This window comes from Rhinolophus sinicus, chromosome 1 (genome assembly GCF_057876585.1).
Source record: "Rhinolophus sinicus isolate RSI-liver-muscle chromosome 1, RSI-T2T, whole genome shotgun sequence".
NCBI lineage: Eukaryota > Metazoa > Chordata > Mammalia > Chiroptera > Rhinolophidae > Rhinolophus > Rhinolophus sinicus.
Genome location: NC_142501.1, coordinates 32,146,770 through 32,166,832, shown reverse-complemented (window position 1 = coordinate 32,166,832; position 20,063 = coordinate 32,146,770). Strand labels below are relative to the sequence as shown.

The window sequence follows — 20,063 nt, the reverse complement described above, 5'->3', positions numbered from 1 at the left end:
GTCATTCATGAGAGCAAAAGGGGATTAGGATGAGAATGAGGAACAGGAAGAGCAGGGGGATATGAACTCACTACAAGAGCAAGAAAAGCTGATTTAGAAAAGTGAAGACTGCTGGCAGTGTTGAAGACCCAGTTAATGTCAGGGCTCATGAAGTGATACAAAAGACCTGAAGTATGATTTTGTCCGGTGACATTCAGATGCTCGAGGTAGGCAGGAAGCTGCCTGGTAGATTTTTAAATGGTCTAAAGACGACAAGACACAGGAAGAAAGACACAAGCTCTACTCTTGAATTAAAGTAACCTGGGGTAAATCTTATAGGCTATTTCCTTCCAAATATACAGAGAGAGAGAGAGAGAGAGAGAGAGAGAGAGAGAGAGAGAGAGAGAGAGAGAGAGAGAAGCTTTCTTCTCAAATTCTGTAATTAACAAGTCTATACCATTAGCTAATTAGAGTTACAAATGAGAGAAAAGACTGTACAAACAAGTAGATATTGGGCAAAATCAGTTCCTGCTGTATCCATAATATGACTTCAATTCAATATTTTACTATTTTAAATAGCTCCACAAAGAGATTGATTTATTAATTCAGTCCACAAACACATACTGGGTTCCTACTATGTGCAAGTACTGGCTAGATACTGAATTAATAATACCAAGGCTGATATTTAATTAACAAGAAGAACCTTGTAGAAATAGTTGACACTCAAATATATATATCAGATATATTCCTTTGACTAATGCTATTACAATTACAGTTCATAGCTAATGGCATTATCGGGCTATTATCACAGAGCATTACCTCTCTTCTGAAACTCATTTCCATGATAATTCATTGAAATCATCATGAGAACACACTATCTTGATGGGTTTTTACCTCCCAATGCTCTTGAAGAGAATGAACTCACCCTTATAAGAAAGCTTGTTATCCCAAATATCACCCATGTCTGTTCTCTGCAGTTGAGGTGAAAAATGCATAGCTATTTCTCTACAGTTTTGAAAGACACAGTGTCCCTTCCTGAAACAGCAACTTGCCTTCATTTTAATCCACAATTCCCAAGAAGTGGGAATGCAAATTAAAATCTCCATGCAGACACTGTTACGAGAGTAAAGTATTGAGCATGTGTAGATTTGGGGCCCAATCTCAGTTCACCCATTCATTTAACACATATTTATTCTGTCTCCTTTACATGATGTTAGGAAAACAGCCTAGACTCTCTGTGCCTCTGTTTCCTCGTCTGTAAATTGAAGGTAATAATTTCAGTATGTATTAGATAAATACGAAAAAAATGTAGAGAAGTCAAAGTAGAATATAGTTGTTAGGTATTATTTCCTTCAGGTATCATGAAAATTAATGTGTTTTAAAAATTAACTCAGGTAGGAGAGCTATGAATCTCAAATGAAGCATTTAAATCAGGTTACTGAAAGGAGGAAGGAAAGAAATTAACATTTATTAAGTGTCAGCTACATGCAGACCTTGCTATATGCACTTCACAAAGATATTATTTCACTAAATCTTTACAAAAATTCTTTGGTGTTAGATATTTGTAGCCCCATCATATATAAGAGGAAAATAAGCTAAAAAATGTGTACAAGTTGCCTAAGTCATACAGCAATAGTGGATTTCTGATACCAAAGCTCTTTTCATCGCACGGGGTTTATTTCCCATCGCACAAAAGCACATCCACCCTGGAGAAAAACCGTTACATCTTTTTAATTGCAGACTTCATTCCCAAGCAAAGAGCACATAGTGAAGTGATAGCTGTGTCTAAAATAAAATAAGGTATAAAATCCATTTCAGTTTTGTCCCAACAATTTTGGATGTTTACTAGATCACCAGCATTACAAAAAAAAAAAAAAAAAAGATCTAACAAAGTCTGAAAAAAATAATTGTTTGCTGTGCCTATTTTTTGAAGAGATTCCAAAAGCCACATATTAAAAATTTCAAAGTTCCATTGCATTCAAAATAAAGCAATAATTAGTAAAAAGAGGAAATACTGGTTTTCTTCAAAAAGAGACAGCAGAAGTCTTCTTCGGATCAAAAGCAATATGCTTTCACTTAAAATAATGCTATGTATACTTGAGGTGAATATACTGAGTATACTGAAGTGAGTGAATCTTAGGGTTCAGAATCAGCTGGTTATTGTTAGTTGAGGTATTATGACTTCCAAATAATATCTTAGGATAGTTTCATAGTAACGTCCATGTTATAGTATTGAGGCTGCCATCCAGAAGAGTTGGTTGTGATGGAAAAACCACCCCTTTTGTGTTGTTTTATAATAAATCAGAAATGATTTTTGGAAATCAATTTTTCCAAAAGTATGTTTGATTAAATGATTTTAAAATACAATTTTTCTGCTGTAAAGGCAATATATGATGAAATAAGTCCAAACTACAAAGGAGGGGGGAAAAAGACTTTGAAAAGCAATTATTGAGTAAATTTTCTTTCAACATTTTCTATTTGTGTGCATATGTGTGTGTAAGTATTAAATTTTTACACATGTATACATTTTAAACAAAATTAGTATCTGAATAAAACTTGCTAAATGTTTAATAAACAAATTTGTATCAAGTACTCACTTTTTTCTTCCTTTAAATAGTATTATGAGCATATTTACATGTCATTTGAAATTCTTCAAAAAAAAAAGGATGTTCATTTTAAATAACTATATGGCTTATTTCATTGCATGAATATATATTAATTTGCTTTTCCATTCTTAAGAAATGTTTAGGTTGTTTCCAATTTTTCAATACTATAAATATTACTAATTACGAATGTTCTTTTGTATAATTTTATTGTCTCCTTAGAACAGAATCCTAGAAATGGGATTCTTCCTTCAATGAGGATAAATATTTTAAAGACTATTGAGAAGTATAGCAGATTGTTTTCTAAAAGGCTGCATCAATTATTCTATTAGGTTGGTGCAAAAGTAATTATGGTTTAAAAGGTTGAAAATAATTGCAAAAACCGCAATTACTTTTGCACCAACCTAATACTGTTGTGGTAGAATAATAGTTGTGTCAGCATATTAGTATCAGCCATGAGCATATTTTGATCTTTGTCAATCTGATTGGCAAAAATAATATTCCATTGTTACTTTAATATGTAGTTTTTAGAATGGGAAATTGACATTTTTAACATTATAAACATTTTAATTTTTTCCATTCATGGAATGCTTAATCATATTCTTTGCCTATTTTGCTCTTGTTCTATTTGTATGGGGGGGATTTTGGTTTTGATTTTTTTGTTTTTTTGTGTGTGTTTTTTGGTTTTTTTGGGTGTCTCTTTTTGGGGGTGTTGTTTTATTTTTAATGGCAATTGCTTATTTTTTTAAAATAATTTTTAAAAATGTTTCAATTACAGTTGACATACAGTATTATACAGGTATTAGTATCAGATATACAACATAGTGACTAGACATTTATGTAACTTATGGAGTGATCACCCAGATAAGTCTAGTACCCGTCTAACACCATACATACATAATTACTAACATTATTATTGACTATATTCCCTATGATACACTTTACCTCCCTGTGACTGTTTTTATAGCCGCTAATTTGTACTTCTTAATCCTTTCACCTTTTTAACCCATCCCCCTAACCCTGCTCCCATTTGGCAATCATCAATTTGTTTTCTGTATCTATGAGTTTATTTCTCTTTTGTTTGTTTATATTTTTTTAGACTCCACATATAAATGAAAATCATATGGTATTAGTCTTTCCCTGTCTGACTTATTTCACTTAGCATAATACCTTTTAGGTCCATTCATGTTGTTGCAAACGGCAAGATTTCATTTTTATGGCTTAGTAATATTCCATTGTATATACATACCACCTCTCCTTTATCCATTTTTCTATTGATGTACAGGCATTTAGGTTGCTTCCATATCTTGGCTATTGTAAATAATGCGGCAATGAACATAGGGGTGCATATATCTTTTTGAATTAGTGTTTAGATTTCTTCAGATAAATATCCAGAAGTGGAATTGCTGGGTCATATGGTAGTTCTATTTTTAACTTTTGGAGGAACCTCCATACCATTTTCCCTAGTGGCTATACCAATTTACAATCCCACCAAGAGTGCACGAGGGTTCCCTTTTTCCCACATCTTTGCCATGAGTTTTTTCTTATTGATTTACATGTTCCTTATTCTTTAGGGCTCTTATCATTTAGTCATATTCCTTGCTAATATTTTCCCAGTTTTAACTCAACATTTAATTTTATAGGTGAGTTTGTTTTAACTCACCTATATGCAGATATATGTAATCAAATCTACAACCTTTTTCATTGTGATTAATTTTATTACATTTATCTATGGTTGTGGAATTTTCATAATTTAATAATGCTTCAGATAACCAAGTATCACAGCATAATGATATATATTGATATACGTTTGATATATGCTGTGGAAACTTTGTTAAACCATAAATATTCCACAACCATGGGAAAACTGGAATGAAATTAATCAGTTAATGATGTATATTCTAATATATTCTTAGTTCTTAGGTGATCTTCAGATTGTTTCAGGTCTGTCTTTCTGTCTTGTTCCTTTCAGCTGTCTCTTGATTTTAAGATAGTATCACCCTCTTTTGAATTATTACAATTTGGTGATATATGTTACATATCAGGTATTAATAATCATACTTCTCCTTATGGTTATTCTTCATTTATAAAAATAACATTTCCTATGGTTTATATCTCGAGATGAATTTTAGAATCATTTTATCAGTATTCCCCAAATCTTATTTTTGTTTTAATGAAATAAGTGAAACTTGTTAGTTAATTTAGAAACTATCAAGCTTTTACAGTATTTAGTGCTCCATCTATGTATGTAACTTTTTTTTTTAATTTACCCAATGTTTAAAAATTTAGTTCAGTCACATATGTACCCTGAACATTTTCTTCATACGTACACTGAACATTTCTGAACTTTTCTTGTTGGAGTTATTGTAGACATTTTATACTCATTTTCTTTTTGCTGTTATGAATTGAATAATTTCCCCCTCATTATGTTACAGTAGGCAGAAAGAATAGGGCTGCAAGGAGAGGGGGGAGAAAGGAAAGGAGGAGGTGAGGGGAGACAAAGGAGGGAGGAGATAGGATCATCCTTAAGAAAAAGTGCAGCTACCATACTGGCTAGAACTAGGTTTCAGCAGCAGCGAGCGCACCCAGGACACCATCTTGTCATTTTAGGTGAACTTTAGCTAATTACAATGTATTATAATATAATTAGCATGGCATTGACGAAAAATCTCCACCCTCTATGTTGCCATGACAGTGCCAACAGAAGCCAAATAAGGACAAAAATCCCTCCTCCTTATGGGAAGGAGTGGTCAGGGAGGACCCGCCTACGAACACCTATACCACCCTTCACCCCCAAATCTTGAGTATTTCTCACCCTCATTTTAGAAGTAATAAATTCCTAAGCCTCTTTGTTCTTCGGGGCAGCTGGTTTTCTCTGGGCCTGCCCACTCACACCATCTTGTGAGTGTACTATCCTCTTAATAATCCTACCAATTGCTCAGCTTATTAGCACGTATTTATATTCTTGCCTTCCACGAACACCAAGAACCCCTTTTTCCAGCAACAATTACCACTTACTGAGATAATTATATCTATTATATAGGGATATTATTAATGTTTATGTCTTCATCTTGCATCCAACTTCTTAAACTTCCTTAGTACATTTATGAGTATTTTAGCTGATCTTTCAAAGTTTACAGTACCATTGTCTAATCTTAAATATAATTTTTTCATCCATATTTCCAACATTAACTCCTATGTTTTGTGTCTTTCTCAGGACACAGAACTTCTGGGACCATTTTAAGACCAGAAGACAGTCACATTTTATCTTGCTCATGATTTTAATGTACATCTCTTATTTTTCTATTTAGCATATTTGTAGGCTTATACAGATAATTTTAAAGGATATTCTTTATTATGAGAAACTTTCTATTTCTTGGTTTTTAAGATTTAAACAAATCAGGTTAAATTTTATTGACTGCTTCTTAAACAGCTCTTGAGATCACCTTGTGATTTTCTTACTGCTCCTGACATTATAATATATTTAATTAACAGGTTTTTCAATATTAAATCAGCTTTACCTACACAGAATAAATAATACTTGGTAGCATCAATACTTGATGATCCTTTTGCTATGCTCTGGAAAGATCTAGAGGAAAGATTCATTTCTTCCATTAAAATTAAAAGGTGCATTCAGGACCTAATGTCTCTTTTGAAGATAATATTTTGTAACTTCTCCTATTTCTTGCCATTAAGAATTTTCATTTCTTCTTGGTTCAATTTTGGCAATTAATGTTTTCCTAGGTAATTATCCTGTTCCTGTAAGATTTTGGACATTAATATAGCATACTTATCACTAAACATTGTTATTTCCTCTGATTCTTTTGTTACGTATCCTGACTAGATTTGTCAGGTGCTTTTGTTGTTACATTTTTTTCTGTAATGAATAAGCTCTTAGAACTATTAAATCTAATATACTTTAATATATTGATTTCCTGCTCTCATCTTTATTTTGTTTCAATTTAGTTTCCTTAGACTTGTTTTATGTTTTCTATTTTTTTGTGTGTGTTCCATGCTTAGTTTATTTATTTTCAATCCGTGACAAAACAAAATTCAACTGAGTAAATTTGAAGAGCTAATTGATTTTACTCAATGATTCATTAATCAGGCAGCATCCCATTTAGCTAGTAAAAACGAGCTTTGTATAATATGGAAAACAGAAATGGGTGGGTCAAGAAAAGTTATTAGCAAAAAAATAAAAAAGATTATTTTAGGCCTCCTTTGAGAGGAAGGGCAGAAGTCTGTCGTGCTGCTTATCTAGTGCTGATCAGGAAACAGGAAATTTCAGATTGACTGGTTAAAGGTAACATTCTTGGGAGAATTTGAAATTGCAATAAAGTCTTGGTTTGCTGTCCTGGGGACAAGTGACTCCATTTGGGGCCCCTTGGTTTTTGTTGTTGTTTTTAATATTAATAGTTTCTTAAAAATGAAAACATATGTGCCTTTAAATGTGCGTCAGGGTAGAATTTATATCTGTATCCCTAAATTTGTAAATTCAGTTTCCTCATTTTCTTTATTTCTAAATAATTTGTAATTGTGGATTTCATTTCCTCTTTGACCAACTGCAGTTGACCCTTGAATAACACAGATTTGAACTACATGGTCCACTATACACAACTTTTTTAAAATAGTTATAGTTGGTCCTTCATATTTGTGGGTTTTGCAGCCTTGGATTCAACAAACCAGGGATAGAAAACAATATTTCCTATCCATGATAGGAAATCTGAGGATGCAGAGAGCCGACTGTATGTATTATTTTATGCAATTTTATATAAGGGACTTGAATATCTGAGGATTTGGGTATGAACTTGGGTTCCTGGAACCAATACCCCTCAGATACCAAGGGTTACTGTAGCTAAGTTTTTGGAGAGCCAAAAGTTATACATGTATTTTCAACTGTGCAGGGGGTCCATGCCCCTAACCCCTACATTGTTCAAGGGTCAACTGTAGTTATTTAGGAACAGTATCTTCAATTTCCAGGAGATTTGATTTGTTATTTATGTTATGTTATACCTCTATAAAGAGAGTATATTCTCTTTTTGTACTAAACAAAGTAATCTTTATTAAACCACTATCAATCACATTATTCTAATTCCCTACATCATTTTATTTTTTGCCTATTCTATCAAAAACTAATCAAAGTGTGATATAATTATTCACAAGAATTGTTTATTTACATGTTTTTGTCCCTGCAATTCTAACAGATTTTGTTATCTTCACTATTTAAGAGATGTTCATTGACTTTTCTTTAATTTGGATTGTGCATTTTATCAATAGAAAATATAAAAAGATCCTCAATGTCCCTTCCTTCGACGTGGTTTTCCCTACAAATTCAACTTTGCTTAAAATTAGTATTTTCTGCTATCTTAATTTTGTCTTTGCCTTATCAATTCCTCATTCTGTTATTATTATTATTATTATTATTATTATTATTATTATGTCATTTTGTGTTAGAGCTGTTTTTTGTAAGCAATAGTTATAATATATACCATAGTCATTTTTCCTTTCTCACTTCGGCCTTTTTTCTATTTACTCATCCTCGAAAGGAGATTTACTGAGAGTCATTATTTACCAACAGGGAATGTGTATGGATTCCCTTAGCCCTGGTTACTTTCCATATTTTTGCTAAAATCTTCTGTGAAAGTGCCTTCATTAAAACCCAAGTTACTGCAAGAAGCAGACTGCTGAGCTAAAGTGAGAACTTTATGCCATTTTTTAGTTTTCCAACACTCCAATCAGATGATATGATTGTAAACTGTAATCTTAAGCACACGTGATTGTCAGGTGCTCCCCAGAATTCACCATCTTCTACAATGCTTTACTTCTGGGAGCTACACTTTTTGGATGCAGTGTCCTCTGACTATGGCATGCTCCCATTACTTCTTATCTCATGGTTTAGTTATCTCATGCACTCCCTGGTGTAGTTTAAAAGCAGAAGAACTTGTCACTGGGTATACTGGTTAGAAGGATACATGGAAGGGCTACTTCTCCTTCCCCAAACAGTAATTATGCATTAGGGCAACAGCAGCTACTAATATTCTGTCTAGAACTGACCTTGATTTCTACGGTTGGGGCAAGTTCTGGTCACCTTCTATTCATCCTGTCGGTGAGGGAGGGATCCTCAACCTGAATAGTATAAGATGGCTGAAAACATCACACCGGACACTAAACAGATGACACTGACATCAGTCTATTAGTCACATGTACTCACAGCCCAAAGGAGGAAAGCATGGGGCCATAGGGCAATTGCACTGGGGAATAGAGTGAACAAACAGGGTCTGTAGGGGAAGGCTTTGTGGTAACAAATGATGGGATGACCCCTTGGTTCCTGCAGGAGGATGTTATGCTTGTTTGAATAATGTTGAAGTCCGATAGGAAAGTGCAAGCTGTTAGGTAGAGTGCACCTAGTCTTGCTAATAGGGGAATTAGCCAGGTGGGGAGAACTTCCAGCTGGGTGGGAAGCATATCTGACCAGAGCAGGGAAACATGTGGTTAAGCCTTTAGGGCCCTGTGAGAATCAAAGACAGAAAGGCAGCACATGAAATTGTGAGCCTTACAATACAGGTCATAAATGGGACAGGAATAAAATATATTCCTCTTTCATATTAGCAACTTTGTGCTGTTTGTAGTATGCATGTGTAGGTCACCATATGTTTCTCAATTCAATTTCAAAAGCCTTAAATTTAGTGTAAATGACTCTAAGACTTTCACAATAGGTTAAATGTCAATCCTGGGATTTAGGTGGAAATGTCGGCTTAGGTATTTTAAAGGGTATTTGGGATACGCTATTTCAAAGGCTGCTATCTAGACATTTTTAAACTGTTAAGAAGATGTTAAGTCATAAAAGTGGTAGTTCTGTTAGCATTAGTGGGGGCGATAGCAGTAGTGCGGTTATTGTCACAGTAAGAAGATGAGTGTTGTACTCAGTGACGCTTCGCTTTACTTCTCTGTGCCTTCACTCTTTAATCTGTAAAACACAAGAACTAATCTAGATAATTTGATAGCCCTTTTGTTTCTAAAATGATCACTACAATTTAAGATAAATAGAAACATTTTATTTAGTATCTATAAAGTCTATAGATAATTACCTGTTTGCATGTCTCTCCTACTAAACTATGAGTTCCTTTAATTGAACAACGTGGAGTGTCCATTCCTGGTACATGGGAATTTCTTAAAGGATTTTCAAATGAACAAATAAATCTAGCTGAACAAGAAACATTTGGGGGAGTTTTGAACAAGTCCAAATACTTTGCGAGTTTACATTATCTCAGTGGTCTCACACTCATTACTAACTAGCTGGTTGTACTAGACTCTTTACGTGGCACATTTTTTTCTCATGTTAACCTTCTTATCCACCCAAGCTGAGAGCTAAAGAAGTTGAGTTCATTCTATTCTAGGGCTAATATGTTCTCTTTATCTCCTTTTGCAAGGATGCTCCTGATTTCAATCCGCTACTAGAAGTGTCAGATGAAAAATGGCACAAATGTGAATTATGACAATAAAAGTTTATAAGCTACTAAAATAAAGTTATAGTACCTAAGAGCTGAGTCAACTGACAATGTTAAATCGAACATTTTACAACCAGTCCTTGGATAATGATAAAAAAAAAAAAAAAATGGCACACAGAATATGAAGAAATATCTGAGGAAATGCGACCAAGATCTAGCTTAGGCTATGTGATTTTGTATGAGCTACTGCAAAAGTAGAGATGGGGAGGGATAATTGCATGTTTATGGAGTACCTCCTCTGTGTTCAACCGTTCACATTTGTATCTTTTACTTCCCATAACAGCTCAGTGACAGAGGTGCTGTTGTCATTTTAGAGCAGAGAAATTGAGGCTAAAGTGGTCCAGTTGGGCAAATGTCCAACAACGAAGCTCTTAGAAACAATGTTTGACTTCAAAAGTCTCTCTGACTCCAAAGCCCATGGTCTTTCTATCTCATTCTATATCCAATGCTATCTCTTTCCATAGACAGATAATCTCTACATAAATAAAGCAAATTTTAAGTTTCATAAAGAATCTCTCATTCCAACTTGATGCTAGTGTTTGTTCCATGCCATCAATACAGGTGATGATTTTACCATGAAGTTCACTATATAAATTAGCTATACAGAGAATATTAAATTATAGCTAAATAAGGCAAAACTACAGGGCTAGAAGGAAGACCAGTATTAGGAAAAAAGCTGAACTCTACAAATGATATTTAAGAGGGACTATAAGAGTGCTATCGGGAGTTTGAATAGGTGATCTTTCATTGTATTTTTTAAATAACTCCACTCACAAATGTTTTGTGTTAGTCATGAATTTCCATTGCCTTTCTCTAACCTTTCTAGTAAGACATCCTTCTGTCAGCCCACATGCCCATAATACCAAGTCACAGTGTGTCTCATCTGTGCCCGCCACACTACCCCCAGTGACAGACGCAAGCATACTGGCATGCCCCGGGGGTTCTGGTGCTATCTCCTGACAGACTGGTATTTGCTGTAATTGCACAATTCCTCAGAAATATTATGTTTTACCTTTACAGATCTTACACAATTTATATTCTTCTCTCTCATCTGACTTTGTTACAATATAAAGACAGTCTTTTCAATTACTTATTATGGACCAAAATTCATGCTCCAAGAAGAATTAATGTCATGTTAATTCTGAGGCTTCACATACTCTGTGCAAACTCCTTACTCTAGCCAGAGAAACATGGTGATAAAATGGTATAATCATATGACACGCAAAGTGCTGATGCGAAATGAAAAGGGCAGAAATATGATTGGGATATTAATTCAAGAGAAATAAGAAAATAGGACTGTTTGAATAGGTTTAGCAGGATGGTTTAGTTTTTCCTGAAAATATGTGTGATGTTATCTCACCTTACCTTGACTTTCACCCCAAATACTCTCATTCACATATAATCAAACGTTTCGTTTACACACACACACACACACACACACACACACACACACAAAGAGGGCTACAAAATATCCAATAGCCAGACACAGAGGGAAACATTCAGTGAAACTGCTCCTAAATATCAGATAAAGGCATCATGTCAATATAGCAATAAAACCATAAATTTCTATTGTAATGGAACACAAATTAATAAAATGGGGAAGTAGAAGTTACAAAATAGCTTTAAACTCAATACCACATATCATTTATAGGTCCAAGACTATAATGGACACAAGCTAATTTTCATGGTTGATCCATAATAATAGTCATTGAGAAGTTAAATGACAGAGGAGAAACAGCTTTAAATGGGAAGTGGCACAATTAATCACAGCTGTCATACTCATGCACTTGCTGACTATCAACCTTGAACAGAGCATTTAATTCAAATCCCATTTCAAAGTATGCACTGTCAAGAGAGAGGCCAAGAACCATTTTCTAGTTCAGGAGGCAACCCACAGCCCATGTGCCAAAAATGGCACTGAAAACCAAGCCTATTAGCACATAGACGGTGCTGATTCCACACCCCTCTTCATAACCCACTGTAGGAGCTGCTCCTATAAACAAGTAAGAAAATGCCAAAAAGCCTCAGCATCTGGCTATTAAAAGATGATCAATTTCTGTTCTCATAATGCATAACATTTTTTGGAAATATTCTGCCCATTCAGAACTGCAATTGAATTTAAGTTCTCTCTGTGAAGAGAGATTTTTGCCCTTTAAGCAATCTTTTAAACATTCTATAATACTATATATCTATAATATATTTGTTAAGACTATCCCATTGCTGTTTTAAAAGTTACATAAAAATAAATGTTGCATATATATTTCATATAATGTATTAAATAATATCTCAAAACTCACTGAAGAAAAATTGAGGGTGTGTAGAAATAGAGATAGATGTATACATACACATATACATATAATCATACATATACATAGATATATATTTGGGTATGGAAAGAGGAAAGAGTTGCAGCAAAAATCCAAAACACTAGTCAAATTTAGAAGCAAAATAAAACCAATTACCTTGAATCCTAAGTAGTTTTATATATACTCACGAGTAGTTTTACACATACCAGTTCCACTTCAGAAGAAAGTGGGGATAACTTATTTTTAGAAGAATTAAACTAAAGGTATTGTTCCTCAGTTGAGAAGACTATCTTCATGTCAACCAAAGATTGCAAGTAATTTGACCAGTAGGGTCTTTGGTATATAATAAGGCAACACTGGATTTATTTAAGTCGCCAAAATAATGCCTGGCATCTACACACAGTATCTCACTAACCTTACAATTAGCATATGCAACAGACTACTTGGTCATGGCAAGTATTTTTCATTCATTCGATGTATATTTATTAAACAGTCCCTACATGCCAGGCACTGTGCTAGATACTAGAAATAGAAAAATGAATAAGACAAACACATTTCCTGCAAATTAATAGGATAATCAGGGTTACTTTTACAGTCCACTTCTTCTGACACCTATATTGTGTTATGCAAATTGTTTTTCTGACCTTCAAAATATTTGGGGTGCTTTGCTTGTCATTTTACTGTTATTTACAGAATTAAATGAATTTTGACAATGAGTTTCAGATGAGCTTTTTGCTTTGTAGATATTATTGAAGCGAATAAAGCTCTATGAAATGTGGAATGATAAAATATTCACAGAAACTTACAACTCTGCAGTTGAATAACAATTACATTTGTTCCAAACAGGCAATTGGTTTCCAAACACATTAAACAAAGGCAATTTAGAAAGCTTCTTTTTCTTCTTGGCGTCATTAACATTGTTGAACGTCCTGGGATTCTGGAGTATTTCACAAAGGTCAGTATGTGTGTGGTGGGAGGAACAATTCCTGAGTTCAGGAAATACTGATCTCAGAACCATCACAGAGACAACGGGAATCCTGTACGCCATGACTGGACAAATTAGCATATGAGAGAAATTTAACAGATTATTCAGAGCAAGAAATTTCAATTTAGGCTTCACTTTTTTCATAGATCCTTATAATAAAACAGTGCTTTACTTGATTCTCAATCATGTTCTAAAGGAAGGTTTTTTTTTTCTCTCCACTTTTTAGTACCACTTTAGAATTAGAAATAACCATATTGGTAATAAGAATGAATGAATCATTATCACTAAAAGCAAATATCATTAAACAAATAGCTAGAAATCTAATGATGCTTCAGATTTGGATTCCATTCAGGACTTTAAATCAGCAGTGACCATTTCAAGGTCAATAACAAGCTGGGCAAAATGATTAGCCAGTCACCTGAGACCATTCAGTGACTTAGTATGTTTCATCTACCATTCATCCATTGCAGTCCACCTCTCTCTCTCACTGACATATACTGGATGGCTGTGTGCTTTTGAGCAAACTGTCTAACCTCTCTGAGCCTCTGTTTTCACACACATAAAAATAAAGACAATAATACTAACCTCTTGCGGGCTGTAGAGAGATGAATTTTGATAAAGGTACAAGCATAATATCGGCCACATAGTGGGAATGAAGCAGATCTTCATTTTCCTCACTTCCCTCCATTAATTTATCAATTAGTTGTATTTGTCACATCCATTGCCACTTCTCCCTTGCCTAAATCATTCTTTTATTCAGCTCATAAATTTCTTTTGGAACATCAGTCATGTGATAGTACTACAGTCAACCAGAAGGATATAAACAGTCAGACAATAATGTACTGCGACACCTACGCTCCTGCTCTCATGAAGCTTATGATCCAGTATGAGAGAGGCAGAATTAATGACAGAATCAAAAGTCTTAATGGTTATCTGAACTATAAAATTTCTTACCTTCTAAAATGTGCAAGTGATCGAATTGACCCTCTGCAATGTATAATTTCCCTGAAATGTTTATCTCATTCTTCGATTGAAAACCAAATTAGAAAATCAGACTCTTGCAAGAAGAATCCAACTAGAATGTCCTCAGCTTTGTAGCAAAACAGAGTCAACAACAGAAACTGAGGCTAAGGGCAGGGCCTCTCCCCACTCCGTCCATTGCCTTCAAACACATAAGTGGTGCCTTTTTGCCAATACTCACAAATTTGTACTGTTTCTCAAGTTTCACTTTTTCTCCCAGGGTAAGATTTGACCCTGTCTTTCATGCAGTAGTTTAAAAGGCCATCTCTAAAGTAAACCGAGTTGAATTCAGTTTCACAACGGAGCAGCACACACGTCAGTGCTGTCTAACCTTGCTCAGCCTCAGTTTCTTCATTTGTAAGATGGAAACAGTAAGAATAGTAATTGTGCCATAAAGTTGTTGTTAGGATGAGTAAATGCTCAAAAATGTTAGCAACAGTAATAATAATGGCCTCCGACCTTGCTTTATGCTCCCTCCTTCCACCTTTTTATTCTTCTTCTAGATTCAGCTGAGGTGTGGCCAAGATGACGACCATTATGAGCTAAGTTCAGGTAGAACTGGCACTGGAACCAGAATCTATTAGCTCAGAGATTTATTCACTCCTTTCTTCATTCATCCATTCATGCCATCAACACACTAAGCATTGTTCCAGGCACTAGAGAAATAGAATTGAAGAAAGCAAACTACTAGTCGACATGGAGCTAACATCTAGTGCTGGAATGAAAATATTTAAGGGTGATTCATTTTCGGTGATTGTCAGGCAAATACGTTACTAAAAAGAAATGGGAGATGGTAGAGTGGGGTGCAGAGAAGGAGGCAAGAATAAAATATACAAAGCACCAGAGATTGGAGAAACCAAAGATGAGAAGGGACTAAGTACTATTATAGGGTTTATTTAGAAATAAATCTGATTTTTAGTAAATCTCCATCTCCTGTAAACTCTTTTCTCTTTTTCTGCATACTTTTTGAGGTAAGAAAAAAAGAGGGAGAGAAAGAGGAAGAAACAAGCAGGAAGGGAAAAAATAAATTTTCCATGTGCTTAGCACTTCTGTGTCTTGGGCAGCATGGTGGACACATACAAATAACCTCATGTAATCTCTACCCCCTCCCTGTTACATAGATCCTATCACTGTACTTAAGAAAACTAAAGAATCTAGATAAGTACATAGCGTGAGTTCACACCGGATCCAAGTTTGTTTGTCTCTAAAGCCGATACACTTTCTCCTATATGCTGCTGCTTCTAATTGCCATAGAGGAGCCCGCTACCTGCTCTCTGACAACCCCTTAATTCTGGTGGGTAGGGAGAAACCAGTCTCTTCAGTTAAAGTCACTATACCCACCCTCACCTGTTAATCGGCCACTCCACAAGAAAAGAATGGATGCCACCTATCAGAAGAAAGGAGAGTCTGGAAAATTTCCCTGCAGAGATTAAGTAGCTAGAACCAACTACATTAGAGCAATGGCACACATTGCCCACTGGGACAGGACAGGCCAAGCCAGAAGAGTGAAACAAGAAGGTGTATACGATTTAAGGCAGGAAGATCCGTGTCTGCAGTGAGGAGTATATGATTCTGATTTATTTCTATTCTGATTATTATTGTCAAACACTAACGAACAATAAGTATGAGATGAAATAGGAGAAAATACAGGTGTCCCAGGGACAGTATTATTGAAATATATTACTAATGAGTCAGATAGTGTTTGATGACAATACACATCCAACCACAATCCAATTTTTACCAAATCCAAAGGTGTTTGGAGCCACATAACAGTGGCTAATCTATCAAGAACAGGGCAGTCCCAAGTTATTCTTGTCCCCAAGATTTTGAGAACAGTGGATTAATTATGAAACAGCACCCTCACCAATATACAGGTGGCATTAAATCTATGTTAGCACGGGAGGGTACCCCACCACCAAGTTATATTAAAGTGATGTAATCCTGGTGTAAGTCCTAGAACCGAACGGACCCTGTCAGGGTTACTGGGATATCATGTAACTGGGTACAGTTAGGGATGATCCATGAACGTCAGGCCAGATGTTTTACCTTTCATTTGCACAAACAAAACAAAACAAAAACAGTCCCCTGACTCTGTATTAGAGTCCTCCTCAATCAAAGCTGAAAAGGGCAATGGTGAAATGTCGTACCTGAGGTTCTACAGGTGGTAGGTGAAGGAAGTAGACAGAAGAAAGGCCTTTTTCTTGCTGAAAAGTATTAGATAAAACCTCTATAGTGCTTAATATAAACACATATACCATACTGGATGCTAAAATAAAAAGACACTGTGGATGTTTCTGGGGGAAGGTGGCAAATGGGTATCTGTTTTTATAACAACCCTACTGTCCTTCCCATGTTGTAAAACACGTCTTATAAATTTGGTATCTATCATTGTACTTATTTTGTCAATGATACCCGTAATCTTTTGGGCATAACCTGTAACAATTATTGAAAGTGACATAAGTCAGAGACCAATGACCAGTTATTCATGTATATTCTTCTCTTACAGTTATTTTTTAGCCATATATTGAGAAGGAAAAGAAGGGAAAATTAGATTTGGAAAGCTTCACAAGTCAACAATAGATGTCTGACCCCAGAGACTTATATGTATTTGATAAAACTGAACTTATAACCCATATTCATTTGTTCATTCAGCAAATCTATACTGGACATCAGCTATGTACCACACACGGGCCAAAGCACTAGGAATACAGCCGTGAATAAACCAGTCTGAAATTCCTACCCTCCTGGAGCTTACTCAAAAGTGTTTAAGAAAATATTTTGTCTTCAGAGGCAGCGTGCCGTAGAGGGAAAAGGCCAGGATTCCGAGTAGCAAGAGATTCTGATTCCAAACCCAGCCTCTGCCAACTACTTACTATTCATATGAACTCGAAGCAAGTCATCTAACCTCTCAGAACTTCAGTGAAATGGCATGATTTCATCCTTCCAGGATTGTAGTGATAATTCAGTATGTTACGGTAAATCTAGTGCCCTAGCGTGGTTGGTGCCTGCCACTTAGAAGACACTCAGGAAAGCCAGGAGGTTCTTGGGTCGGGGTGGAGCGTACACATTCTAGAAATATATTCCTGTATTTCTTCTTCGACAATGTTGTTTTCCACATAGTCTCAGCACCAAATTTACAAAATCCCTAGTGTGTCTGATAAACCTTTCATGAGTCTTAGCCGTCATGAAATCTGTAAAGTTGATGGGGTTTCAGACTTCAGTCTCTGGCTGTCAGACTCATTGCAGGTTGTAAAAGAGCGCCATCTAAAGGTCTTTATGAGACACCGTCATATGCACTAAAACTCCTTTTGTCGTGTTATAAAGACTGTTCTGGTGAGGGGTGCTCTTAAATAATCATCACTGCTGTGCCAGTATCTATGGGCCCATAATAAAAGGTAGACAAGCACAGGAGGAAAGCAAATGATTTATCAAGTCATCTACATCTGGTCCTGAAAAAAAAGCTTTCTTTCTTTCTTTTTTAGATATTGTAATCTAAATCATTTTAATGCCCAGAACATCAGTGGAAGTAATCTTGAAGAAACACTTCTCCTCCATGAAAAGTCTCTGAAATTTTATGGCAGTACGCAGGAATTTTCTTCGAGTATTGATTTTTGGGAGACAACCGTATGAAACTATATTTGATTCCACCTGTCTTATGAGCAAAGTATTCATTGTTTTCTCCAGCTGAATATTTGATGCATTTTTAGTTTGAGCTAATACGTATGGGAGTGGCTTTATGAATACTGTCTGTATACTTTATTTACAAAGAGTAATTCTGACTCCTCTAGTAAACTATTATGCTTTTGCATTAATATGTTATACATTAGAATTAATACATTAGCATTAATAATGTAATTTCAAAGTCTAGGTGATTACTCTGTGACAACGAGTGACAGTTTCCTATGCATCACAATAGTTTACAACTTTTTACAATGGTTCAGCCATTGAAAGCAACGTATATGATATTTTCTGAAGTTTTAATGTGCCATTAGAATCAAAATAACAGTATATTGTATTCTTCCTTTTAAGATTATTTATTGAACACTTATTATATGCCAGGCATTGTGATCATATACTATCTATTCTGAACAAATAATAAATCTACACATGATTTTACTATATTTGATCTCGACATTACATTATCAAGATACGAACTAAGGAAATTTTCTCAGAATTGAAAAGCAATGCTACTAAAATAGAGGACCTTACCAAGGAGAGAATACCCACATACTGAAGAAAGTGTATAAGAATTGTAAATTATGGAATTATGGAGATGAAAGGAATGAAGAAAATTAAGGAAGTTTAAATGAATGCTGAGAGGAGGGTGGGTAAGTGGTCAGATCAAATGGAGATGCTTAAAGGGATTCCCTAACCCAAAAGACATCTTTGGGTCACCACTGCTACCAATTCATACACACTGAGAAAACTGTCTTCCAAAAGAGATTCTTCCTGTATAAACAAAGAAATATGGAAACACACACACACACACGCACACACACACACACACACACACACACCAAATAAAACTAATGTTCTGTATCTTCGTAGCAGTGCATGTGAAAGTTTGGTTGCAGAGCCCCTGCTTGAGTGCTTCAGGTGAAGCACTGCCTTTACCCAAATCTTTTTCCAGGAATCAGTGGCCTTAACAAACACATCCAGATTATTCTTAAGTTCCCTAAAATTTGAGCACTACTGCTTTCCAGGACAGTTCATGCTGGATAGGATAGGTGGGTTTATCAGCTGATTGCAAATGATTCTGCAATTAAGCACCTCCCTTGTGTATACCTAAATTATTTCAGATCTGTAGAATAAAAGATGTAGTCACCTTGATTAGGTATGATATGCATTTTTAATTGCTAAAGAGCAGCTGTAAAGTACCAGGTGTTTCTCTTACTCAAACTAATTTTGTTGTTCTTGTTTGCTTGTTTTGAGGACAAGTGAAAAGTCTAGGTCTTACAGATATTATTTCTTGTCCTGTAACTTTTTCAAATCCTTTTTTTTAACATTTGTTCTCTGACAAAACAGTAAGGCCAACCCCTGATATACCTTAGACACGTTCTTTGCTGCAAAAGGTTAAATGCCAAGTTTGCAATTTGAGTTTAATGAACACCCAAAAGATCAAGGAACCTTTAAACACCTCATCTCAGTACACACGAGAAGTTCTAACAGTCTGTCTCACCATTGGAAAAAGGGTCTGTCTTATTTTGTTGCTGTTTTTTTCCCAAAACAGTGTGCGTTCCTCTCCTTATTTCTACAGCATAATAGAAAAAGCTTCTCATTGTGCTTTCACGTGTCCTTACAGATGAAGAGATCTACAGAATTATAAAGTTGACCCAAAGCAAACACCAAAAGAGCTTAGAATTCTCACACTGAGGTTGACACTCATGATTAGCTAAATTGCAGTCACTAAGTAACTACACAAGCTTCCACTCGGAACAGGATGCATTCACACAGCAGTTGCTTCTCTAGTGCCTAGCAACATTATCATTGAGCACCTGGAATAGTTTAGGCATTAAGTGTAATTGGTTTTGCTTTACATAAATCCGTAGCTTTGTAAATAAGCGGAGCATTTCAGCTTCTATATAACACCAATTAACTCAAAGGGATGCGTTGTTTGCAGAAGCCTGCTGGGTCTGTACTGCACTTCCCCAGTATTATGCTT

At 35.3% G+C, this 20,063-nt stretch overlaps 1 protein-coding gene across 1 annotated transcript in view; it reads left to right on the top strand.

Annotated features, from left to right (window-relative positions):
• The window catches only part of SLC15A5 (solute carrier family 15 member 5), a 69,864-nt gene extending 51,833 nt beyond the window's left edge, over positions 1-18,031 (top strand). The window contains 2 exon segments of the mRNA XM_019744690.3: positions 13,243-13,351; positions 17,884-18,031. Of these exon segments, the coding sequence (XP_019600249.3) occupies positions 13,243-13,351; positions 17,884-18,031 (257 nt within the window).
• Positions 18,032-20,063: the final 2,032 nt, after the last annotated feature.